General features: G+C 37.0%; 1 protein-coding gene across 10 annotated transcripts in view; it reads left to right on the top strand.

The window, feature by feature from the left end:
- The first annotated feature begins 272 nt into the window (after window positions 1–272).
- Window positions 273–27,024, top strand: part of LOC110094472 (serine/arginine-rich splicing factor SR34B) — a 38,731-nt gene continuing 11,979 nt past the window's right edge. For all 10 annotated transcript variants that reach the window (XM_020819991.2, XM_020819811.2, XM_028692845.1 and 7 more), the window contains exons 1-2: window positions 273–389; window positions 619–710. In XM_020819991.2, coding sequence (XP_020675650.1) covers window positions 624–710 — 87 coding nt within the window. In that variant the 5' untranslated portion in view covers window positions 273–389; window positions 619–623. The remainder of the gene's footprint in view (window positions 390–618; window positions 711–27,024) is intronic.

Raw genomic sequence — 27,024 nt, 5'->3', positions numbered from 1 at the left:
AGAAAGTCATGATGGAATCTCATTAGTAGAAGTGCATCATTGCAGTCGGTGGCATGTAAATCCCATAATGATGATGAAATCTCAATGGAGGTGGGGCATTTGTTCTTGTTAGAGAAGGATATTAATGGGAGTTATAGTAAGTGTGAAAAATAATGAAAAGCTAATGGGGATGTGTTATTTTTTATTATTTTAAAAATTGAATATTATGTGAGTGAATATGAAGTTGTATATATATTAAAATATTATACATTTTGAAGGACGATTTCGCATTTGCAGATTATTAGAAAAATAGAACAGGGGAAGGCCGACTTCCGTGTATATATACCGTCTAACCTAACCCACTCGTATCTCAGAGGACGCCTTCCCATTGCACTTCCCACGCATCTTAGGTTATCTCGCTAACCCTTCTTCCATAACGAAGCGCCGGCGTTTTCAATTTTGCTGATCTTTCGTTCTCTTTTTCTCGGCTACATTTCGACTTGACGTCTCGGAAATTTTACTCTAAGATCCCTCTTTCTCCTACTAGAAATCCGGTGCTACAAGCCCTTGGCTTGATTTTCGAGTTTACGATATCGAAATTACTGAAAAAGAAAATTTCTTTCTTCTTTGTTGGTACAGGAAATATGAGTAGCCGCGAGAGCCGGATTATTTACGTGGGCAATCTGCCTGGTGACATTCGTGAGAGAGAAATTGAGGATTTGTTTTACAAGGTCTTTTTTTTTTCTTTCGAAACTGTTCTTGTTTTGAGTTTTTTTTTAAATAAAATTTGTATACCTAAATTAGCTGCTTGTTCATACTTCAGTACCTAGAGATGTTCATGCTTCAGTACCTAGAGATGTTTCTTCGGAATTATCGGTTTGCGAGGGTTTGCTTGCTTTTAGGTTTAGAAGTCATGGCTTTACTGCGCTTGTGCTGATGCTAAAGTTCACTTTCTTCAAAAATCTTTTTATTTGTCCGTTTAATTAGCTTATTGCTTCACAGCCTTGGGTTGCAGGAGAAAATTTCTATAACTTTTGATCAGTTTTATTGTGCAAATTATTGTTCTTCCATTAGAAAGATGATACATTTGGAGAGAAGTCCGTTTGCTTGTTCTTTTAGATATGTTTTCTGTTTAGGCCTCTATTTTATTTATTATACTATCATTCCCTCACGGTTGTGACATATTAATAAGATTGTTCTATGACCCCTTCGTTGTTTGTAATGAATGCAGGGATTTTTTATAGTAGTGCATTTTAATCTATTTAGTAAATGATAGTTATTGAGCTCAGCTGCAACATGCTTGCAATGCTTTTGGGGATTTCGTGCTCCAAAACCTTCGCATCAAAATGAGTGGTTATTATTGAAAATAGTTATCACTGTTCACTCTTAAGTGTTGAATGTTGTATTCTTATTGGCATTGTTTGGAGCTTGTATTGCTACTAAGGTCTTTAAAAGATGAAATAATGGATACGGATATTGGTAAAGACCTTTTTGATACAAATATTCTTCTTGATCCTTTTCTTTTTTCCTTAGCTTTAAATTTACTTTTATTCTAGTTGTGAGAGACTAAGGAAAGGGGGATTTGAGAGGTAGGAAGTGGGGATCTCTAGATCTTGGAGAAATTGAGATAGAAAGAGCAGTGAATATCAATATTTCTTGTAGAAGAGAAGAGAATGCCTTGGGATGTGTGCATCTCTCCTAAGGAGAGAGAAATTTCATATTGTTGACAGCGAAAAAATTGTAGGTTAGAGGAGAGGGGAGAGATTTAGAGGAGAAGAAATCAAGGAATAGTTAATTTCAATTTAATATAATCAAATAACATCATCCTAATCCTACTTGCAGAAATAGTTTGCAACTTAAATTCAAAATTAAATCTCATCTATAAATACAAATTTCAGAACAAGATTAAAACTAAGCTTATTGTAAAATTAAACATTTCAAATTCATGATTTGTTTTAATTTGGGTTTGATTTATACTTGATTTTAATATTTTATTTATGAGTATGGCTTGAGTTCATGTGTTGTCCAGGGGCTCGAAGAACTCCCCTTCAGATAATTTGAATTATGGTAACCTTTAAATAGACATGCTACCATCTTTATCAACTCTTCATGTCCAATCCAAGAATCTTTGGTAGGAGGTTTATTCTTCTAACTAACGAAATTATTTGGGTACTTTAGAACAGCACATGATTACTGGCATAGAAGTTTCACTTGCAGAAAGACTACTTTTAGGTACAAAAAGCTTGAAGGTGCGTCTATATGGCATTGATCTTCTGTCTCAAGCATGATTAATTTATTGAGACAAACAAAGCAAATAAGCATTCAATACCCAAATTTTGTTTAGCAATTTAAAATTTACATTAGCATGAAGTTTCTCCACATGCTCAATAGAAGATGCATTAGATTGAAAGTGTGATTTGTAATATGTAATGGTATAAGAACTACAAAATTTTTAGTTGCATAACATAAATGCTTCAAATGGAGGTTTTGTGTAGTGTGATGTACATAACCTATCAAATATTTCCATTTAGCATGTTCTGATGGTTTTGATCTAATTTAGTGCCTTTAAATTTGAAAACACAAGTGTTGGCTTTACCATAATAGAGACCAATATATTATAAAGACTAGGACAAACTGGCTAAATATTAGTAACATTTATGTATAGTACATCACACGATCTTATATCATTATGACTACCTACTTAATAGAGTACAACACATCTTTTGGCCTTGAAATTGCATCAAATGAATGTGGCTTTGTGAATTGTTGTCTGGTTTGTGTAGATATAGTTGTATTGAAGTTCTACAGTGATCCTAAAACATCTTTATTCATGTTTATCTTTTTAAGTAATTTATAATTCTGTGGCTTTGTGAATTGTTTTCTTTAGTTTATTACTTTATAATCCTTTGCCATTTCTTCAATTAGAATTTCTAATCTCAGGCCATTTTAAATTTATTTTTAATTACGTAATAAGCTTCTCTAATTTCAGATCTTGAAGTACTTCAAATTCATTTAATTATTTAGTCACTTTAAGAGAACCTTGATGTATATTATGTATACGAGAAAACAGATTTTGCCTTTGATATGAGCGTATGTTTATTTTCTTCATAATCTTCAGTGATAGTTTCTCAACTGATTGTAAGTATTGACTTGTCTCTATAAATGTTTACTAGATTTAGTTTAAGTTTGACAAAAACATTCCTATTTTTTGTATATTTATCAATATGAAAATATTCCATGTCTGCTATCTAATCAGTATGCGCGTGTGCCATTTCTACATCAAAGTGATAAACAATCAACTTTTATGTCTGTAAGGGTGTGATCATCAGCAATATGTTAATGGTTATCCTGATCATGGCCTGTAATATCATTTCTTGGTGGCCTATGAAGATGATAATGAGTGTCCTCAAGAAAAAAATTCAAGATGGTAGTGACTATTAGGTTTTTTTCAAGGATTCCAAGAGGTTCCACTTTAGGTGCACAGCGAGGAGCATAGAAGTGATTAGAAAACACTTTAATATTCTCATCTATGTTATCAATAAACGTGAACATTGGAACAAGATATTGATGCTAAATTTTATTGATAAAAATGCATACTAGTGGTTGTATTAAGTTGTCCACCCAAATAGCTTCTTTATCTGTTTATGTTTAGACTACTCATTTTATTTTTATCGGGAGGCCATGAATTGTCCTTATTAGATTCATCTCTATCTAAAAAGAAAAGTGCATTGATTTTAGTCATGTACACATGTCGTTTAAATGTTTTTAGATTGTACATTTACTTATGTGTTTAGGTATCCAATTCCTCTTAATCATTTACAGCAAGGTAAAATTATTATGAATTTAGAAATATATGATGAAATTAATGAATGTAGATTTTTATACGAATATAAAAAAATCTAGAATGAAATGTTATAATATTAATATGCTGATATGTTATGTAAATTCTTTGTAAAATTACAAAATCTTTGGCTGCCTTATTTTAAAGTCATTGTTAATTTCCAAGTAAATTGATTTCATAGCATATTTATTTTTTTCAAAAACCTTTTCTATTGGATAATTTGCAATTTCAAAACTTATTAGTATTAATTAGGTTTATGTATGACCGTTATGCAAGAAAAAAGCAACGAAAAATATATAGGTTTATTAGCAAGATTGTTTGTGATTTTTAGTAAGTTACCTTTTAAAATTATTATTATTTTTAGTTTAATGTAGGCCAAACTTTATCGAAGATCACAATCTAACCTCCCTAAATAGCTAGTGTTTTAGATGTGAGGTACCCTCCACGATATCTTACTTTCTCTCTCCATCGAAATCATCTAATCTTGATTTATGCTCTTGATCTCTCAACTTGATCTTTGTTTTTCCATTATGGAAGAGGGGGTGGGGATGGGGGAATTGTCTTGAATTTCTAAGATGTGTTTTGTGTGTGGGGGTAGGTTGGGTTGAGGTGTGGGGGGTGTTCTAGGTTGGGCATTGTGTGGAGGGTAAGAGGCTTGATTTTGGGTGAGTGAAGGGTGGGAAAGTTGATGGGGAAGAGAAATTCAATTGATTTAGGGTTGTAGATTTATTGAATTGATTTAAGGATTACTTTGTCGATTTACAGATATTTCTAAATCCTTTTCTTCTTCATTTTTTTGAAGTTTGCTTAATTTATTTTTGGGTGTAAGAGAATTGAGACGAGTTATTTACTAGATGATGGTGGGTTTTTGGTTCTTTAGGAGAGGAATATGTTTTTTTTAGGATTTATAAGAGAATGCATTGGGATGCATGTAATATTCATGAGGAGAAAGCTCTCATGGGATAAAGAGAGAGAACTCCAAATGAACCAGTGAAAAGATTTTTGTGTTGTTGGGAGAGGGGAATTGAAGGGTAAAGGATTGAATAGGAAGAGAGGAGAGGGAATCTTGGAATATTTGGTTAATTTTCATCAAGATAACCAAATAACAACATCCTACTTTTATTTACAGACGTTTGGTTCACAATTGAAAAGCAAAGCTAAATTCTATCTTAATTATCCTGATGGATACTTCCTACCTTATCTAAGGCTTCATTGGCAATTTTTTTTTGTTAACTAAGTGATTTAAAATAGATTTATTTTTAAGCATATGGTAAATGTTTAGTCAGCACATGAGAAAACTAATATTATGAGGGAAAAAAGTAGCTTATGATATTAAGAATGTTGCAAAGGATATGCTTTGAGTATCAAAAGGAAAAGCTCATAATAGTTAAAATAATTGGTGATATAATCAAAATGTGCAAGCAAATATAAAAAAGAATCTCTATAAAAATTGATTTGGATGCGAAAATTTGAAAAATTGAGGAATATATAAAGAGGCACGTAAGAAGTCTAAGAAAGCAATTATGCGATGCAAAGAATTTAGCTTTTAATGATTTATATAATATATTAGATTATAAGGAGGGCAAAAGATGTATATATAAGTTAGTCAAGCATAGAGATAGGAGAAGTAAGGGTTTAGTTCTAAGTGAAGTGCATTAAGGATGAAAATCAAAAATTATTTTTATTAAAAGATGATATTCAACAAAAATGGATGAGATATTTTGATAAGTTTTTCAATGAAATTTGTGAGAATACAATTAAATTTAATGACCTTAGCATCCTAAATTAAAATAGAGACTTTTGTTTTTATCGGTGTATCAGTAAAACTGACGTTCGAGAGGTTTAAAGAAAATGAAGCGTGGAAAAAACTGTTGGATTTGATGATATTACAATAGAGGTGTGGAAATGCTTAGGAGATGAAGATATGTTTTTGCTTATAAAACTTTTCAATATTATTTTGAAGACAAAAAATATATCAAATGAGTGAATGAGTGTGTTGATTCATTTTTTTAAGAATAAAGATGATGCATAAGAGTGTGTGAATTATAGGAGAATTAATTTAATGTGTCATACTTCATAACTATGGGAGAGAGTTATTGAGCATAGGTTACTACATGATACTAATATTTCTTAAAATCAATTTGGATTCATGTCGGTTAGGTCTACTATGGAAGCTATACATTTATTGAGATCCTTGATGTAGAAGTATAGAAAGAATAAGAAGGATTTACATTTGATACTTATTAATTTAGATAAAGCTTATGATAAAGTTCTAACATAAGAGTACAGTTTTGAGATATCTCGGGTCTATTGTCCAGAGTGATGGTGAAATAGATGGGGATATTATTAGTAGAATTCAAGTTGAATGGTTGAAGTGGAGGAATGCATCGGGTCTGTTGTGTGATAGAGAAGTATCCCTCAAACTTAAGGGAAAATTATATAAGATGGTGGTGAGACCTATAATGCTATATAACGCAGAATGTGTTGGTTACTAAAAGAAAAGCATAAAATTAAGTGTTGTAGAGATGAGGATGCTCAGGTTGATGAGTTGCTTTACTCTTGGAGACAGAATGCAAAATGAGTATATACGTGAAAGGTTAGAGTAGCTCTAATGGCAAATAAGATTAGAGAGAATTGCCTTAACTTGTTTGGTCACGTAAAATGTTGGCCTTCCGGTGACTTGGTTAGGAGAGTAGATGTATTAGAATTGGCCTATGTTAAGAAAAGTAGAGGTAGGCATAAAAAGAATTGGTTAGAAACATGGTTTAAAATTGCGTAATAAGAGGCGCGCCTCAGCGCAATTTCGCCCTTTTAAGCCTCAAAGCCTACGCAATGAGTTCAGGATTTGAGTCGCGCCTCGCCTCACGGTTGAGAGGCGTCCGCCTCTAAATTTTTTTTAAAAAAAAGCTAACATAATATATATTTGTTCGGTTTAGACCCCCCAACCCTCGCGCGATTTTCCGTCATTTCCCAAAAACAGGTTTTCTCCCTTCTTCTTCGAGCGTCCTTTTTCCCTCTTCGTTAAGCATTGGCGTCCTTCCACATTGAGTTGCTCTTCACTTTTTGCTTTGAGTTATCTTCTACAGCGAGTTGGGTTGGAGTTATCTTCTACCGTGACCTTTTTCCCTCTTCGTTCGGCGTCCGCATTCTTCCACATTGAGACCTCTAGGTATATGCTCGGTGCTACTCAGTACAACAAGGTTTGGTACCACTTAGTACATGCTCGGTACCGCCTGCTCGGTATTGTTAGGTTCATGCTCGGTACCGAGCCAATACCGCTCGGTACCGAGCAGGTATATGCTCGGTACCGAGCGGTACATGCTCAGTACCACTAGATATATGCTCGGTACCGCTTGATATCTTTCCATAAAAACAAGCAGAACTTCAAAATTATTCTTACAATAAAATTTTGTTTCGGGAGGTCGAACCCTGCTAGGGGGTAATGCCCCTTGGACCCCCGGTAGATTAGTATATTGTTGTATTCATCATCTTTAGTAGTAGTTGTTGGTGTTAGTTTGTTTCTTCATGAGTGCATGCTTATATTAGTTTTTCTTAATATAGAATAAGTGAAGCATTATGTTTAGGGGTTTGATATATTGCACTAATATATTCTTCTCATAAAGGATAGTCAGAAGTTAGGATAAAGCTGCGTCAGGTCATAGAAAAGATCCAGCATGGAAACATAGCACTCAGGTGGATGTAGGGGGAAGTGATAAAACATATATATATCTAAAATGCAATTACTGTGATAAAGTTGTGAAGGGTGGTGTGACTAGGATGAAAGATCACCTTTCAGGGTCTCACAAGAATGTTGCTCCATGCTCCAAAGTTCCTGATACTGTAAGGGAGGAGATGAAGTCATACATGAATAAGTCTACCACATCAAAACATCTTGCACAGAAGCAATTTGAGGATAAAGTTGATGTTAGATCTTACTACGGGAGTGAGAGCAGTGTTAGGGATTCATCTTCTTCGATGAAGCCCATTTCATCTAGGGGTGCTAGAGGGCCTATGGTTCATTATATGGTGGGCACATCAGAGGATATTCCTCCTATACAGAAGATGGCCCCAAAAATGCAAGGGAGGCATGGAGAAGAGTGTGTAAGGATATAGGCAGATTCTTTTACGAAAATGCAATTTCATTTAATGTTGCAATATCACCTGCCTATTACAACATGATTCGTTCATTTGGAGCATTTGAGAGAGGGTTCAAACCTCCAACCATGCATGATTTGAGAACATAGATTCTGAAGGAGGATTTGAAAAGCACTGATAAAAGCATCAAAGAAATTAAGAGGACTTGGGCCCAAACAGGAGTAACAATTATATTAGATGGGTGGTCTGATATTAAACATAGAAGTCTAACCAACATTCTCATTAATAATCCTTATGGTACTATGTTTTTATGATCAGTTGAAGCATCTGACTAGGTCAAAGATGCTGAGTTCATATTTAGATTATTAGATAGCATTGTTGAGGAGGTTGGAGAACATTTTGGTTGTACAAATTGTGATAGATAATGCAAGTGCTTACAAGGCTGTAGGAAACAAACTTATGGAGAAGAGAAAACATCTATACTGGACTCCATGTGCTGCACATTGTATAGATTTGATTCTTGAGAAGCTTGGCGAGTTACCTCAACATAAGAATGCACTTACTAAAGCAAAAAAAAAAAAAATCAAGTTTATTTACAACCACTCTTGGGTTCTAGCTCTTATGAGGAAATTTTCAAAGAAAGAAATTCTAAGGCCAGCAACAACAAGATTTGCTACCGCTTACTTGACCTTAGAGTGCATGTTGGATGCTAGACAACCTTTAGAGACTATGTTCACATCTAAATAATGGTTGAGTTATGCTTGGGAGAAGAAGGCTGAGGGAAAAGAGATTAGAAAGATAGTTTTAAATGATAGATTTTGGCAAAGTATCTTATATGCCATTACAACAACTAGACCGTTGGTTCAAGTTTTAAGGATGGTGGATGCTGAGAAGAAGCTTGCAATGGGTTTCATCTACAATGTTATAGATGAAGCCAAAGAAATGATTGCTTCCAACTTAGGAGGTGAAGAGGGCAGCTTTAGGGAAATTTGGAATATTATTGATGATAGATGGGAGCTACAACTTCACCGGCACTTGTATGCAGTTGGTTATTACCTAATCCTTCAGTATCAATATGCAGTAATAAGTCTACAAATCCTGAAATAAAGTTGGTATTGTATCATTGCATGGATCGGCTAATAATTGATGCATCTGAAAGATCAAATGTTGACATGCAATTAGTACCTTTTAGGAACAAATAAGACTTTTTTTGATTGCAAGCAAATGATACAATTGTCAAATGATTTCTAGGTAATTTTATTTGATGTTTTAAACATTTATTTAAAAGTTAATTTTTTCACACTAATTAAACTCTCTTATATAAATATTAGTTGAGTGGTGGATTCAATTTGGCGATGGGACTCCATAATTGTAGCATTTTGTTGTGAAGGTTTTGGGCTTGATATGCTCTTCATCTGGCTGTGAAAGAAATTGTAGTACCTACAATCAAGTACATACAAAAAGGAGAAATCGCTTGTCCATATTGAGGTTGAATTCACTGGTGTACATTATGTATAATATGAGATTTAGAGATAGAAATTTGAAGAAAAAAGATTAATGGATGATGAAGATCCTTTGCTTTGCGAGGATGTGACATCTGATGATGAGTGATTTGTAGATGATCAAGTTGAAGTGATGCCGTCTGAATTACAAGATGAAGATTTAAATGTTGATTTCTTTGATGGTCTTAAAGCATCTACATCCATTACAACTCAAGAACAAATAAAAAAAGGTATATAAATAATAAAGTTTTCTTAGACTTTTATTAATGTATTACACTTATTAATTTTGAGATTGTTCAAAAATATTTAGGGAAGAGGAAGAAAACTTATATTGAGGAAGGACCTTATTGAGAGACATTGGACTCTATAGGAGAGGAGGAAGGGGAGAGAGCAATTCATCATACTGATGATTCAAATGAAGACCCCCTTAGTGATGATAGTGTTGATGACTTATGGTTCTTATGTGATATGTCATTGCTATTTATTTTTGGAATTATATGTTAATGAAAAGAATAGTGTGATTTGAGAAAGATGGAGTTTGAGTTGAACTATATTTCATGTTGTCTTATTATTGGGATATTTTGATTTCACTTCATATATTGTGCATTTTATGTATTATATATTATTTACTCATCAATATATACAAAATTTATCATTTTATATTTACGCAATTTTTTGATTTTGAGGCTTACGCCTCGAAACGCTTTGAGGCTTACGCCTTGCCTCATGAACGAAAAACGCCTTAATACCCGATTTCGCAATTTTAAACATTGGTTAGAAAAATATTAGAAACGATATTTTTTTATTAGATCTAAATGAGAATTTGACTCATATCATGGCACAAGAAAGCCAACCCGCATAGTGGGATAAATGCTTGAAGATGTTGGTAAATGTTTAGCCATACAAACTATGAAAAGTGAAGGCTAATAAAAAAGTTTTGGAAGTATGCTTTTTTTAAATGTAATATTGATGACAGTAATATTGAAATTTTTTAAGACAATTTACTGTAATATATTTTGATATTAGCATAAAAAATCAATATTCTGTATTTTATTTCAATTACCATATTCGATGCTTTTGATAGAAGAATGTTGTGAAGTTTCTAAACCATTATATGGCCATGCTCAACCTAGCTACCAAATCTCACATTTGTCAGCTTGTCATGCTTGCATGCGCTTGTCACTTTCTCTCAAACCTTTCCCAATGCTCTGTCCCCCTTTCACATTCTATTGTTGTGCATCATTTGTTCCCGCTACGCGCTCGTGAGCTCATGTGTCATTGCTCACACTTTTATTTGCCTCTCCGTATGTTCACAAGTGATTGCATGCATGGTGGTGTCTGATGTCTCCAACTTAATCGCTCAGTGCTATGTCCATGCATTCCGTCATCTTTACGACAGTTGCTCAGCACCACGGGTGGCTTTCTTCTCATGCTCTAGAACTTTTGCACTTGTTTTATCTCTACTTTTGGGCCACTCTCGTTGACTTTTCTCTCCCTCGTTCCAATTCCATCACAACCTTCTGCATCCTTGGATGCTCTTAAGGTCATAATAGTTTCTTTGTTTCAGCCAGTATCCCTCTCCTGTACCTATTGCTCCTATTGTTCACAGGAGCCTTTGGTTGCTCACATATCATCAAATTCTACGACTCCAGCTACTCACAAGCTTTATTCTTTTGCTATTGTTGTGGGTAGATAATAGATTATTACACTTGGGATGCATCTTCACATCATGTCCTCTTTTCACTTTGATCAAGTCTCAGCTTCATTGAATCATACGCAATTAGCATCATTCCTTCACAAACATTCACTCTTTTTTTTGGAGATCTTCGAACTTACTAGATCGCTTTTGATGTTTATGGCTGGCAAATTCCTTTTAAGAACGTGGATGCCATATTGTAAATTATTATTAGACTTTCATTTGGTTGGTACCTATTTTGTTGGACTTATTATTGATCATTGACACATCATTATTAAACTATCTTCGGATGCAGACTATACTAGACTCCTCTCTAGACACATCTAATATCTCTATGGTTTCCCGATGCATATGCTTATGTGGTCTCTTCATTTCAACGTATTTGTGAAACCCACTTATCACACATTTTTTGGGTAGCTTTTCCTTTGCTTCATTTACATTGTTTTTTCAACAAATCCACTTTATAGTCCTTGTGGTCTATCTTTGGAAAACCTTTACAAGTGGATGTAGCTATTGCTTGGTTGTCAAGGCCTTCAGTGGCTAGGGTTTTGGTTGTGGTGGACGTTAGCTTGCCTATGAAAAAGGAGATGTGGATTGACTTTGAGTCTTGTGGATATTGGCAGAAGATAGTATAAGGAAGCATCTACCAATATTTACTTTTTCTTCAAAAACTTTGGACACAATTTAGTTTCTTTGATTATTTCATTGCTCATTCGAAACTAAGGAAATCAAACATTTAGGTGCACGAGGAACATTCAAATGTTAATGTCATTTCATACTCCTATAATAGTTGCTGCCCATCCGCCTGCAATTGACATCACTCAATTTAGAATCAATTGACTTTTCTTGTGAACCTGGAACTATTATGCTGCTCTTGGTGGCCCTAAAGAAATGATTTCTACTTCCTCGGTAACAATACAATGGAATTTGTTTTGCCAATTATGGAATTTTCACCTCGTACTCAATTATTGAAGAAATTGTGTCCATGATGCTTTGCCACCTGATGAGTTCGATGGGAGCATTTTAAGTGATGATGTTTTGTTGGATAGGAGATTCCAAAATCTATTTACTAGATGGGGTTGCAATTGTAAAATTATATTGTTATTCTCTTATTTTCATGAAGCTTGAAGTAAGATGATCCAAATAATTATATTCTCTCCTTTTGTTATTTTATTGTACTATTAGAGGGTTGTTTCAATGGTTATGCTATGTGTTTGATATTTTCTCTTTTTGGTAATTATTTCTATTGTACTCATTGATGGGGACATAGGCGCTTGGAAAGTCTATCAAAGGCGTGGCCGCCGATGTATTGTCATATGTATTTGTCTTTTATTTATTTATGTTTGTATTTGCTTTTGTTGTTTTCCCTTTTTATCTCTTACTTAAGGGTGGTCATGTGTATACCCAAAGGGCATCGTCGTATTTTAATTGTTAGTCCTTTGTATGAGGCTATATATAGCCCTTATGTTCTCTTTTCATGGTTAATGAATGAATGATAAAAATTTTCCGTGTTTGAGTTATTGTGAGTTTGAGAGTGCTTGGGATAGAAAATTCTTGGAGAGGGAATCGTATCACCCACTAGCCTTGGAAGAGTTCGGGCTCATGGTTAGTTTATTTGTATTTTGTCTTCCCCCTCTTCCCTCCACCCTACACCACCGGCCTCCCACCCCCTCACCACAAGCCGTCGGCCACCTCCACGAAAGCCGCACAACCATCCAATTAATTGCTCCACCCTCGACCGTTGGCTAACACCCAAAACCCCATCTCACCCGACCCCTCTTCCCTTCCCCACCCACGGTCAATCCACCTAGCCGCCACCCCCTCCCTCTCTCCCTTGTTTCCAAATTCACAATTCCCCATTACTTATTTCCTATTCTACTTGTGCTCTTTTGGAAGGTAATAATTTTCATCATTCCAAATCAAATTTGAATTTGAATCATATCCAAAATAGAATTCTATTTTTGGAAAGTTTCCAAAATCAAGTTCAAAATTAATTTGATTGGGATTGGAAATAAATCCTAAATCCTATTTAGAGAATTCTCATCAGGAAAGTATTAAACCTCTTTTAATTTCCCCTATTCCCTCCCATATGCTGCTGGCCCCATTCAAGTCCTCATTGGAATTGTTTTCAAAACTCAAATTACTCTCTTGGAAATAATTTAAATCCGCCATCCTCTCTCTTGGCCGAATTTCCCATCCCCCACCTATTTAATTTCTTTCCAAAAGATAGTTTCTCATATTGGAATTAAATTAAGCCCCTCCCCCTCTCTTGCCCGCCACCCCTCTCTCTTTCCCTTCCTTAATTCCTTTCAATCAAGGGGACTAATTAATGAGTTGTTTGAATTAAATTCCCTCCACAAAATCTGAACCAAACTCTTCTCCCATGCTCCCACCCTTGGTCGTCCACCTCCCTCCTCCTCCCCTTCAACTCTCGAGAGAAACTTTTTTCTCTCTAGTTGAACCTTGTAGGGAAGCCACGTCGAACGCCGTCAAACATTTCAACCCTTTGGAATCATTGAATGGCCGATCCCGATTTTGATTTCGGATTCATTTACAACGACCAAGGGGACGTTGACATTCTCCGGTCAACCTTCTTGGACTTCAACCCGGAATCCGATAACTCCATTGAAGAATACGTGGACCGCATCATCTACACACTTTACGAAGTCATCGAAGAACAACTTGCCAACGTTCAGTGGCAAATTATTTCCGGACCTCAATAAGGGTAAACTTCTCCTTTATTCATTTATCTTCTTAATCCACTAATCTTGTTGGTGGTGATTGAATTGCAAGGATTCGTGCTTTGCTCTCTGCCTTTGCTTATTAATCGTAGGAAATGAGTTGATTTTCTATGTTTCTACTCTCATTGTTAACGTAGGGATTTTGTTGAATAACTACTTAATTCATATGTTGTTGCAATTATAAATTATTTGATGATTCAAGTGCTTAGCATATGATTTGGCCTAAGCGTAGCTAACCCTCTTACGTTTTCTATTATCGTTTAGTAGCTAATTGTCTTAATTATTATTTGCTCTTATCAAAATCGTGCAAGTTCTTATTGCATCGAAAAGCGTACTTAGTCCTGCATCATCTGGTATCGGAGCATGGTTTGCTCTTAGTGCATGTGCTAGGATCCATCGTAGAGTTCTATTTACCATTTGTTAAGCTTTGCTAGTTGTTCCAATATTGCATTTATTTCATTTTGCACCTTTTATGTTTGTTCCATGCATTGACTGCATCTCATTCATTTTAATTGTTGTCCTTTACACCCTAGTCACCTTAGGTATCCCGTAGTGAATCCCAATGGACCCGGAACAATTTGGAATGACTTTAGACTTACTGGTAGGTTAAATGAATACAATTAGTTAGCAACTCAAAGAAAACCAAGCAGACCTAGCTTGAACTTCGTAGGGACACAACTGAACGTTTTGACACTCTTGAGCGTTCTAGGGATCATCTAAGCCCTACACCCCATCTTGACCTCCTTCTATGTATGTAGATGATACCTACCAAGATGAGAGGTTGCATCATGCCACTCATTGAGCTCCCCAGCATGGACACAACCATAACCATGATCATGACATACCACTAATGAAGAATATTAAAGTCTATGCTCCTACCTTTGATGGAATCCTCGATCCCCAACTCTTCTTGGACTAGGGCAAAGGCATGGATAGTTTTTTAAGTGGTATAATATCTCCGAGGCTAGGAAGATTAATTTTGCCGAGATGAAACTCGCGAGTAGGGAGAGTAAGTTTTGGTCCAATCTAAAAAGCCTTAGAGAAGCCAGAAATGATTATCCCATCACTGATTAGTCGTCAATGAAGCGTGAACTTAAGCATAAGTACTTACCTTCTTCGTACTTCCCAGATTGTTGGATAGGTGGAATAGGCTGACTGAGGGCAACAAACCAGTTAAGGAATACATTGCGTCTTTTGATGACCACCTGATTCGCTGCAAAGGGGAGACCTCTACCACCCCCGCGTAGATCCTGTATATGTTTCGTACTGGGTTGCGAGAGGATCTTTGCAACGAACTATTTGCCTGGAACATCACTACACTTGAGAACGCCTACAACTTAGTGTTAGATCTGGAGGGAACCCGTTCCTAGCACCCAAGTCGATCCCATGACTCTAGGTCTTCCTAAACCCTCTGGTAGTTCCACTGCTCACACCTCCACTGCTCGACTGACCCCAGGGAGCACTACCCGACCACCCACTGGTCCTCCTGCACCTCGATCTAATTTTAAGAATAAGCCTCTCACTCTGAATACCCCTCGGTCCAGTCCCGGGACTAAGTGCTTTCGATGTCAGTGGTATGGGCATATCTCTTCTAAGTACTCCAGTCCCTATAAAGTCTTGATTATTGAGGAGATCACTGAGGAAGATTTTGAGCCCAAGATCGATCAGATCCACTAAGTAGAGGATGAAGGCGAATTCTTCGAGGATGACACTGTTGTCCTCCATTGCCTTTAGAAACTGGGCATTTCTCCCATCTGCGTGGTGAGATGTTCGATGTCCCAACCTTCTCCCGTCGATGACTAGCGTAGGACTGCGATTTTTTACACCTACACCAAAATCAAGGAGAAGAACTGTAAGGTCATCGTGGATAGTGGCAGCTGCATCAATGCTGTCTTATCTAGCATGGTGTCCAAGTTGGGTCTGTCTACCGTTCCTCACCCCAACCCTTATAAGGTAGCATGTGTCAACTCCATTGCCTTGGAGGTGAAAGAATGAAGCCTCGTACCTATCTCCTTTATTGACTATAAGGAGAATGTTTGACGCGATGTGTTGATTATGGATGTTGGACAAATCCTTTTGTGTTATCCTTGGATTTTTGACAACGATGTCCATATCTATGGGCGTTCGAACACCTGTGTATTCAAACATGCGGGTAAAAAGACTAAGCATTTACCATCACAGCCCTAGGTTAAGGGTGACTCCAAATCCAACCCTGTTAAGTCTAATAAAGGACTAATCCTAGTCACCACCAAGGTTCTGGATTTTGAGATTGCTCAAGGAGCACCTCTGTACGCCTTAGTCGGTCGTGAGATTCCCACTGAGTCTGACGAACCAATCTCTCAGGAAGTCCAACCTGTTATGGGTGAATCTGTTGATGTCTTCACTGATGATCTCCCAGATCAGTTACCTCCACTTAGAGACATTCAACACGCCATAGACTGTCCTTGGAGCCTCCCTTCCTAACCTGCCACACAATCGCATGAACCCCACAGAACATGCTGAACTCAAGAAGCATGTGGATGAATTACTGTAATGAGGTTTCATTAAAGAGAGTCTTAGTCCCTGCGCCGTACCAGCACTTCTTACTCCTAAGAAGGATGGATTTTTGGCGAATGTGTGTTGATAGCCATGCTATCAACAAGATCATCGTTAAATATCGTTTGTCTATCCCGAGGTTGGATGATATGCTTGATATGATGACGGGTGCCACTCTATTTTCCAAGATCGATCTCAAGAGTGGATACCACCAGATCCGGATCTGACCCGATGATGAGTAGAAAACTGCCTTCAAGATCAAGGATGGTCTTTACGAGTGGCTAATCATGCCTTTTGGATTGAGTAATGCCCCAAGTACTTTCATGAGGATCACGACTCAAGTGCTGCGCCCTTTTATGGGAAAGTTTGTCATCGTTTACTTTGACGACATTCTTATTTATAGCCAGTCTGCGAGTTAGCACGTGGACCACTTAAGTCAAATTTGTGAGGTCATAATGAAGGAACAACTTTATGCCAATCCTAAGAAATGTACCTTGTAGATCGTATTATCTTTTTGGGCTTTATTGTGTCAGCCCAAGGGGTCTTTGCAGACCCCGAGATGGTGAGGGCCATTGTTGAATGTCCTGTTCCTCAGAACATCCGGGAGGTCCGCAACTTCCACGAACTAGCCACCTTATATAGGAGATTTATCCAAAATTTCAGCACCATTGTATCTCCTATCACCGTCTGTCTGAAGAAGGGTGATTTTCGCTGAAACCCGACCTCCATCAGAGCTTTTGATGAGATTAAGAAAAGAATGGTGGAAGCCCCAGTGATGAGACTTCCTGATTTCTCCAAAGTCTTCGAATTGACCTGCGACGCTTCGGGGGTCAGAATTGGAGTTCTATTCCAGGAAGGTCACTCGGTAGCTTATTTCAGTGAAAAGCTAAATGACATTCGACAACATTATTCCATATATGACAGAGTTTTACGCAGTGATCAAATCTCTTCGTTATTGGCAACAGCACTACTTGCTCCCGCAAGAGTTTGTTGTTTTCTCAGATCATGAGGCTTTGTGTTATATCAATTCCCAAAAGAAGTTGAATGCACGTCACGGTCGATGGATAGAATTCCTTAAGGAGTACACTTATACCCTTAGATATAAGGCGGGAGTTGAGAATAAAGCTGCTGATGCTCCCAGTCGTAGTATGATGATTACCACTAAGATGAGAGCTGAAGTCGTGGGTTTTGACCAAATAAAGAGGTACTATTTGGAATGCCCCAACTTCAAGGTGACTTACTCTCTCCTGTCCACTGGGACCACACGCCTTATGGACGATTTCCTTATGGAGGATGGTTATCTCTTCAAAGCTCAAAAGGTTTGCATCCCTAGCACCTCCCTTAGGGAATTTCTTGTGTGGGAACTCCGCACCGGAGGCCTTGCTGGGCACTTTGGTCGTGATAAGACAATAGAGGCCGTGGATTATTGTTTCTATTGGCCCAGTCTGTAGAAGGATGTCAGTAGAATGGTCAGTAGGTGCCACACTTGTCAGCTTGCCAAACAATTTAAGCAAAACACTTGTCTTTACACCCCCTGCTGGTCCCCAGTTTTCCTTGACAGAACTTTAGTATGGATTTTATCTTAGGCCTGCCCAAGACTATCCGTAGGAATGACGCCATCTGTGTTGTAGTCGATTGATTTTCCAAAATGACCCATTTCCTACCTTGCTTTAAAACATCCGATGATTTCCACATTGCCAAACTTTATTTCAACGAGGTTGTCCGCTTACATGGTTTACCCAAAAACATTGTATCAGACAGGCATGTGAAATTCACCAGTTATTTTTGGAAGACCCTTTGGATGAAAATGGGCACGAAATTCCAATTCTCCATAGCCTTTCATCCACAAACTAATGGTCAAACCTAGGTAGTCAATAGGAGCTTAGACAATCTGTACGATCCCTGATAGGCGAGCATATTAAGGATTGAGACTCCATACTCCCCACAGTTGAGTTTGCCTATGATAATTTTGTGAATTGAACCACTGGCCTAAGTCCTTCTGAAATTGTTTACATGTTCAAACCTAGAGTGCCACTAGATCTCATACCCATTTGCTCTAGGTATAGGATTTTTGAGTCTGTATCATCATTTGCATCACATATGCATGAACTTCATAAAGAAATTGCGTGACAAATTGAAAAGAGCAATAATGATTATAAACAGTATGCTGATCTTAAACGAAAATTTAAAACATTTGAGGTTGGTGATTACGTGATGGTGCAGATTCATCCAGAATGGTTCCCGCAAGGAACATTTAAGAAGTTGCATGCTAAGAGTGCTGGATCATTCTAGATAATTAAGAAAATCAATGATAATGCTTATGTAGTAGATATGCCTGCAGAATTTAATATCAATCCCTCCTTTAACATAGAATATCTAGTTGCATATGAAGGTTCTGATTTCAACCCACCAAATCCACTTACACAGCAGCCTTGTGTGACCCCACCGTGTGAGAACCCAAACCTACCTCCACTCACAAACATTCCCTAATCACCCATGATAGAGAAGATTGACATGATTCTAAGCGATGACATCATCTCCATAAGAGAAGGTGGATGACGGAGGTACTTGGTCAGGTGGAGAGGCAAACCTGAGTTAGAGGACACGTGATTGGATTACGAGGAGCTACAGTAGATTTACCTCGATGCATTGGAGATCTATGGGAGCACCCGGGATGCTTACTCGATGGAGTCGAGTTTTTTCTCACCCCGGGAGAATAATGGGGACATCGGAGCTTGGAAAGTCTATTAGAGGCGTGATCGTAGATCGTGGCCGCTAATCTACGGCCATGATCGCGCTAATATATTTTTAAGATTGTCATATGTATTTGTCTTTTATTTATTTATGCTTGTATTTTCTTTTGTTATTTTCCCTTTTTACCCCTTACTTAAGGGTGGTCATGTGCAAGCCCAAAGGGCATCATCGTCTTTAATATTGAGTCATTTATATGAGGCTATATATACTTTATGTTCTCTTTTCATGGTTAATGATTGAATGATAAAATTTTACCGTGTTTGAGTTTTTGTGAGAATTTGAGAGTGCTTGGGAGAGAAAACCCTTGGAGAGGGAATCATATCACCCACCAGCCTTGGAAGAGTCCGGGCTCGTGGTTTGTTTATACCTATTTTGTCTTCCCCCACTTCCCTCCACCTTACGGCTTACTGCACCCCCCTCCACCCCCCCTCCCATCTCCTCACTACTTCAAGCCGTCGGCCTCCTCCACGAAAGCCCCACCACCATCCAATTAATTGCTCTACCCTCGGCCGGCGACTAACACCCAAAACCCCATCTCACCCGACCCCTCTTCCCTTCCCCACTGACGATCCATCCACCTAGCCGCCGCCCCCTCCCTCTCTTCCTTGTTTCCAAATTTACAATTTCCCATCACTTATTTCCTATTCTACTTGTCCTCTTTTGGAAGGTAATAATTTTGATCATTCCAAATCAAATTTGAGTTTGAATCATTCCCAAAAATAGAATTCTATTTTTGGAAAGTTTCCAAAATCAAGTTCAAAATTAATTTGATTGGGATTGGAAATAAATCCTATTTAGAGAATTCCAATTAGCAAAATATTAAATCTTGTTTAATTTCCCCAATTACCTCCCCTATACCGCCGGCCCCATTGAAGTCCTCATTGGAATTGTTTCCAAAACTCAAATTACTCTCTTGAAAAAAATGCAAATCCCCCATCCTCTCTCTTGTCCGAATTCCCCATCCCCCACCTATTTAATTTCTTTCCAAAAGATTGTCTCTCCTATTGGAATTAAATTAAGCCCCTCTCCCCCTCTTGCCCGTCCGTTGCCCCTCTCTTTCTTTTCCTTCCTTAATTCCTTTCAATTAAGGGGACTAATTAAGGAGTTGTTTGAATTAAATTCCCTCCACAAAATCTGAACCAAACTCTTCTCCCATACTCCCACCCTTGGTCGGCCACCTCCCTCCTCTTCTCCCCTTCAACTATCGAGAGAAACTTCTTTCTCTCTAGTTGAACCTTCGAGGGAAGCCACGTCAAACGCCGTCAAACATTTCAACCCCTTGGAATCAATGAATGATCGATCCCGGTCTTGATTCCGGATTCATTTACAACGACCAAGGGGACGTCGACATTCTCAGGTCAACCTTCTTCGACTTCAACTCGGAAACCGATAACTCCATCGAAGAATACGTGGACCGCATCCTCTACACACTTTTTGAAGCCGTCGAAGAATAACTTGCCAATGTTCAGTGGCAAATTGTTTCCGGACCTTAACAAGGGTAAACTTCTCCTTATTCATTTATTTTCTTAATCCACTAATCTTGTAGATGGTGATTGAATCACAAGGATTCGTGCTTCGCTCTTCGCCTTTGCTTAGTAATCGTAGGAAATGAGTTGACTTTTTATGTTTCTACTCATTGTTAACGTAGGAATTTTTGTTGAATAACTACTTAATTCGTATATTGTTGAAATTCTAAATTATTTTGATGATTCAAGTGCTTAGCATGTGATTTTGCCTAAGCGTAGCTATCCCTCTTACGTTTTCTATTATCGTTTAGTAGCTAATGGTCATTATTGTTATTTGCTCTTATCAAAATCATGCAAGTTCTTATCGCATTCATCGAAAAACATACTTAATCCTGCATCACTCATATCATTATCTTTATATAAAATGCGTTTAAAAAAAGTTTCTTTCCTCATTTAAGAAGTGCTTAGTATTACTGCTTAAATCACTTTACAATTTTAATTTTATTTATAGATAAATAAAAACAATTTATTTTTTGTTAATTATTTGAAGATAAATGCAATTGATATTACCTGTTAATTACTAACCTTGTCTTTTTTTCATTTAGTTGATTCACCTTCACAACTATTTTTGACGAAGCAAGTTCATCTATTACAACTGTTAAAAAATCAAATTTAAGATCAATTTTACTAAATAGTCATGCATTTTTCTTGAATGCACAATGTAGCGCAATACATGTCAATAGAAAATATTGCAACACGGCACTAAACAACATTGTTCAGAGGGGTGTAATTTAAAAAAACATTGCTTAACTTGAAATTAAATAAAATTAGTTTCATTAACGGGTCTGATCTGTGTAGCTTGGACTTGATTTGTTCCTAACTGTGCTTGGGTCCATCTACTGCATTAACCTTCTTGTGGTTGATTTTGATATGAAAAGGCCGTCTTGATGTTTGTTTGGGGTTAGTATTGTGAAGGTCTCAATAAGGGTAAGGCCTTGTACTAGAGGTTGTGATGTTTTAGATGCGACTATTGGACGATGGCTCTCTGCAATTTCTCTAGTAATTGCGAAGCATGGTTATGCTACCCAATACATGCATCCTACTTTTGATGTTTGAGATTTCATATCTATCAAACCAGATTAGTTTTTTAAAAATTGTATAGAGTCACACTCAACAGTTAATAGTGTAATGCATGCTGCAATCAAGGTAGTGCATGGTTCAATTACTGGTCTAAGTGAGAGAGGATTCTGATTCAGTGATTTTGAGGGCGCTAAAGATGTTGCAAAAGACAATGTGGATTCAGTTATTTGTTGTTGTAGAGAAAGTTTGGCATGATGTAATTTGTGCACTGGTTAATCTTCAGAGCGTGCAAATTATGTTATGGTCTATCATCCATGCACTTTTATGTTTTCTCAAGCTGCTAATAACCCTGTGTTAAGAGATGAGAGTTGCGGAATTGGCCATTCTCAATGCCATGGAGCATGGGTGAAGAGTAATTTTAGGATGTTGATGTTATAAGGTAGAATATATTGAGGCAATGATGATCTTTTTCTATGAGATACTGGACTTGTGGGTTGCTATCTATGTTATTGGACAATGTGTCAGACTCTTTGACACTTGACTTTTGGATATTGTGCCAGCTGCCTCGATGAGGATGTTTGATTTGTTGTTAATTCTTCAAAATTTGTGCACTTTTTGGACATAACACTAATGCACGTGGGAGATAAATTAGACAAAAGCCATGCACTGCAGCCTTTTTTATTATAGTCTGATTTTTTTCTTTTTTATCACTCATTTAATATCATTATCTCCTGATGTATTCCTCTGGTTTTAGGCATGCCATCTCTAGTCTTTGTGTTTTAATAAATGTGAAGATGAATATTTGTGTTAGATCCGGCCAGTAGATGTAGGTTAGAAGTTAATTTTCTTGTTTTCTTTCTCACCAGTTGAACTCTACTTGGAGGCAAGGTTTAAAATTACGTATTCGGGTATTGAGGCGTTTTTCGTTCGTGAGGCGAGGCGTAAGCCTCAAAATCAAAAAATTGCGTAAACATAAAATAATAAATTTTGTATATACTAATGAGTAAATAATATATAAAACATAAAAATGCACAAGATAAATAGCAATGACATTAACATATCACATAAGAAGTTAAGAACTCACTAGTCATCAGCATTATCATCACTCATCAGTCATCACTAAGGGGGTCTTCATTTGAATCATCATTATGATGAGCTGCTCTCTCCTCTTCCCCCTCTCCTATAGAGTCCAATATCTCCCAATCAGCTTCTTCTTCCTCATTATTAGTTATCTTCCTCTTCCCTAAATAGTAAATATTTTTGAACAATATCATAATGAATAATAGTGTAATACATTAATAAAAGTTTAAGAAAAGAAAACTATATTATTTATATACCTTTTTTGATTTGTTCTTGAGTTGTGGTGGATGTGGATGCTTTAAGACCATCAAAGAAATCAACATTTAAATCTTCATCTTGTAATTCAGACGGCATCACTTCAACTTCATCATCTACAAACCACTCATCATCAGATGCCACATCATCGCAAAGCAAAGGATCTTCATCATCCATTAATCCTTTTTTCTTCAAATTTCTATCTCTGAGTCTCCTATTATACATAATGTACACCAGTGAGTTCATCCTCAATGTCGACAAGCGATTTCTCCTCTTTGTATGCACTTGGTTGTAGGTACTCCAATTCCTTTCACAGCCAGATGAAGAGCATGTCAAGCCCAAAACTTTCACAGCAAAACGTTGTAATTCTGGAGTCCCATCACCAAATTGAATCCACCACTCAACTGGAGATCGTTTGGCAATTGTATCTTTTGCTTGTTGTAATCCAAAAAAACCTTCTTTGTTCCTAAAAGGTACCAATTGCAAGTCAGCATTTGATCTTTCAGTTGCATCACTTATTAGACGATCCATGCAATGATATAATCCCAACTTTATTTCAGGGTTTGTAGACTTGTTCTCTGCATATTGATACTGAGGGTTTAGGTAGTAGCCAGCGGCATGCAAGTGTCGGTGAAGCTGTAGTTCCCACCTATCATCAATAATATTCCAAATTTCCCTAAAGCTTCCCTCACTGCCTCCTAAGTTGGAGGCAATCATCTCTTTGGCTTCATCCATAGCATTGTAGATGAAACCCATTGCAGGCTTCTTCTCAGCATCCACCATCCTTAAAACATGAACCAAAGGTCTAGTGGTTGTAATGGCATATAAGACACTTTGCCAAAATCTGTCATTTAAAACAATCTTTCTAATCTCTTTTCCCTCAGCCTTCTTCGCCCAAGCACAACTCAACCACTGTGTAGATGTGAACATAGCCTCTAAAGGTTGTCTGGCATCCAGCATGCTCTCTAAGGTCAAGTATGCGGTGGCAAATCTTGTTGCGGCTGGCCTTAGAATTTCTTTCTTCGAAAACTTTCTCATAAGAGCTAGAATCCAAGAGTGGTTGTAAATAAACTTGGTTATTTTTTTGGCTTTAGTGAGTGCATTTTTATGTTGAGGTAGATCCCCAAGCTTCTCAAGAATCAGATCTATGCAATGTGCAGCACATGGAGTCCAATACAAATGTTTCCTCTTCTCCATAAGTTTATTACCTGCAGCCTTATAAGAACTTGCATTATCTGTCACAATTTGTACAACCAAATGTTCTCCAATCTCTTCAACAATGCTATCTAATAATCTAAATATGAACTCAGCATCTTTGACCTGGTCAGATGCTTCAATTGACCTTAAAAACACAGTACCATAAGGATTATTAATGAGGATGTTGATCAGACTTCTATGTTTGATATCAGACCACCCATCTGACATAATTGTTACTCCTGTTTGGGCCCAAGTCTTCTTAATTTCTTCAATGCTTTTATCAGTGCTTTCCAACTCCTTCAAAATCCATGTTCTTAAATCATACATGGTTGGAGGTTTGAACCCTCTCCCAAATGCTCCAACTGAACGAATCATGTTGTAATAAGCAGGTGATGTTGCAACATTAAATGAAATTGCATTTTCGTAGAAGAATCTGCCTATATCCTTACACACTCTCTCCGCGCCTCTCTTGCATTTTCTGGGGCCATCTTCTGTGTAGTAGAAGGCCTATCCTCTGATGTGTCAACCATATAATGATCCATAGGCCCTCTAGCACCCCTAGATGAAATGGGCTTCATAGAAGAAGATGAATCCCTGACGCTGCGCTCACTCCCGTAGTAAGATCCAGCATCAACTCTATCCTCAAATTGCTTCTGTGCAAGATGTTTTGATGTGATAGACTTATTCATGTATGACTTTATCTCTTCCCTTACAGCATCAGGAACTTTGGAGCATGGAGCAACATTCTTGTGAGAGCCTGAAAGGTGTTCCTTCATCCTAGTCACACCACCTTTCACAACTTTATCACAGTAATTGCATTTCAGATAGACATATGTTTTATCACTTCCTCCTACATCCACCTGAGTGCTATATTTCCATGCTGGATCTTTTCTATGACCTGATGCAGCCTTATCCTTATTTTTGACCATCCTGATTGAGAGAAATTTTAGGAAGCAAACGAGTTCTTACTAATCTTTTATATGACCTGATGCAGGTCGGAGGAGACAGCAGCCTCGGAGGCTCGGACAGAAGCGTACGCTGGTCGGACGGAGAAGACAGCAACCCAACTCGCAGTCTCGCAGTAGAAGAAACCTCCAAGCAAATAAGTTTAGGGTTTAATATGCGGGCTGGATGTGTTCAGTATTATATAATGTCGAGCCGTCGATAAAGCAGAACACTGCGTACTCTATGCGTATTTATGCGTATTTTGTGCGTACACCCTACGTGCACATTGCGTGTTTTGGAGCAGATGTAATTTAATGTATGATTTTGTATTAGTAGTTAATAAAACATGATTTTCTAGGTATTGTTTGAGTACCAGGAGTGTTAATTATTTTATTGTGCGTACATTATGCGTATCTTATGCGTTATATATTGGTAAACTATGCGTTCACCATACGTTTTTTGTGCGTGGTCTCTGCGTCAACATTGCGTATTTTTAATGAAAGATAAAGTCAAAGAGAAAAAAGAACATTTAATGTACATCTTTAAATACAAAAAAAAGAACATTTAATGACTATGTACAATATAAAAAATATAAGAACAAATTAAAAGAACATTTATAACAAATACAATTTTACAAGAGACCCTAATGTACATCTTCAACAAGACAACAACATTTTATACATAGTCACCTTGACAACAACATTTATAACTTGCATTACCTTCTGTTGTCCAATATAAATCACCTTGACAACCAAGCCTTCCCTCCATCACTGCGATACTTATCCTCCTCCCATGTTCCTGATGCCAATAACTTGTTAACAGAAACCTGGTCAGGTTAGAGAGGTTTAAGTTTACAAGTTATTGGCATCAATTTCATGGGAGGAGGATAAATATCGTAGTAATGAATGGAAAGCTTGGTTGTCAAAGATTATTTATATTGGACAACAGAAGGTAAGATTTTTTACAAGAGAAGCTTGCTTTGACACTTTGCCATAAGGCAAACGTTCCTGCATTATATAGTGAAAAATTTAATGTTGAGCAATAGTAAGTAATAAATTGTAAATAAAGGCTCATAAAAATTCAACCTACCCTATTATCCTCTCAACCATATTTGCCACCCGTCAGTCCACAGCTAACGAAAATTATTATTCATGTCACGGCCCCTCAGTCCATACTCCATACTAAATGTAAGTAATCAAAAATATTTAATAGAATGTGTGCGTGTTTTATGCGTACTAAATGCGTAATTTATGCGTTTGTTGTGCGTGCCTTAAGCGTATGTTATGCGTATTTTATGCGTTCGTTGTGCGTACTATGTAAAAAACATTTCAAAATCATTTATAAAATTATTATTTTTTGCTTTAAAACAAATAAGAAATTCAAACACTAATCTTTGAACGAAATTGCCAAACACAAACTTCCAAACAAACATCATATTCCTTATTCCTCTTCCCTAAATACAATCCAACAAGAGCCATAAACCATTTGTACTTGTTCAAGTATCATGTTCAAGATTAGAAAATGAAATCATACAAATCTAACAAGAGCCATAAACATCATATATTCATATTCCTTATTTCTTCATCATTTTAATGTAAGTAACTTACAAACAAAGATATATATTAATTAAAATATTTAATAGAATTTTATGAATAAAATTTACTGCTTATGTGTGCGTGTATCATGCGTCCGTTATGCGTACGGTATGCGTTCGTAATGCGTATTTTGCGAGTTCATTATGCGTATTTTATGCGTTCGTTGTGCGTTCTATGTTTAATATGTAAATTTTTCGTTGTGCGTTCTAGTAAGTAATAAATGCTCATAAAAAATCAATCTACCCTATTATCCTCCCAACCAT

Source organism: Dendrobium catenatum, unplaced genomic scaffold (assembly GCF_001605985.2).
Source record: "Dendrobium catenatum unplaced genomic scaffold, ASM160598v2 fragScaff_scaffold_164, whole genome shotgun sequence".
Taxonomy (NCBI): Eukaryota; Viridiplantae; Streptophyta; class Magnoliopsida; order Asparagales; family Orchidaceae; genus Dendrobium; species Dendrobium catenatum.
This window is presented reverse-complemented; position numbering and strand designations above follow the sequence as displayed.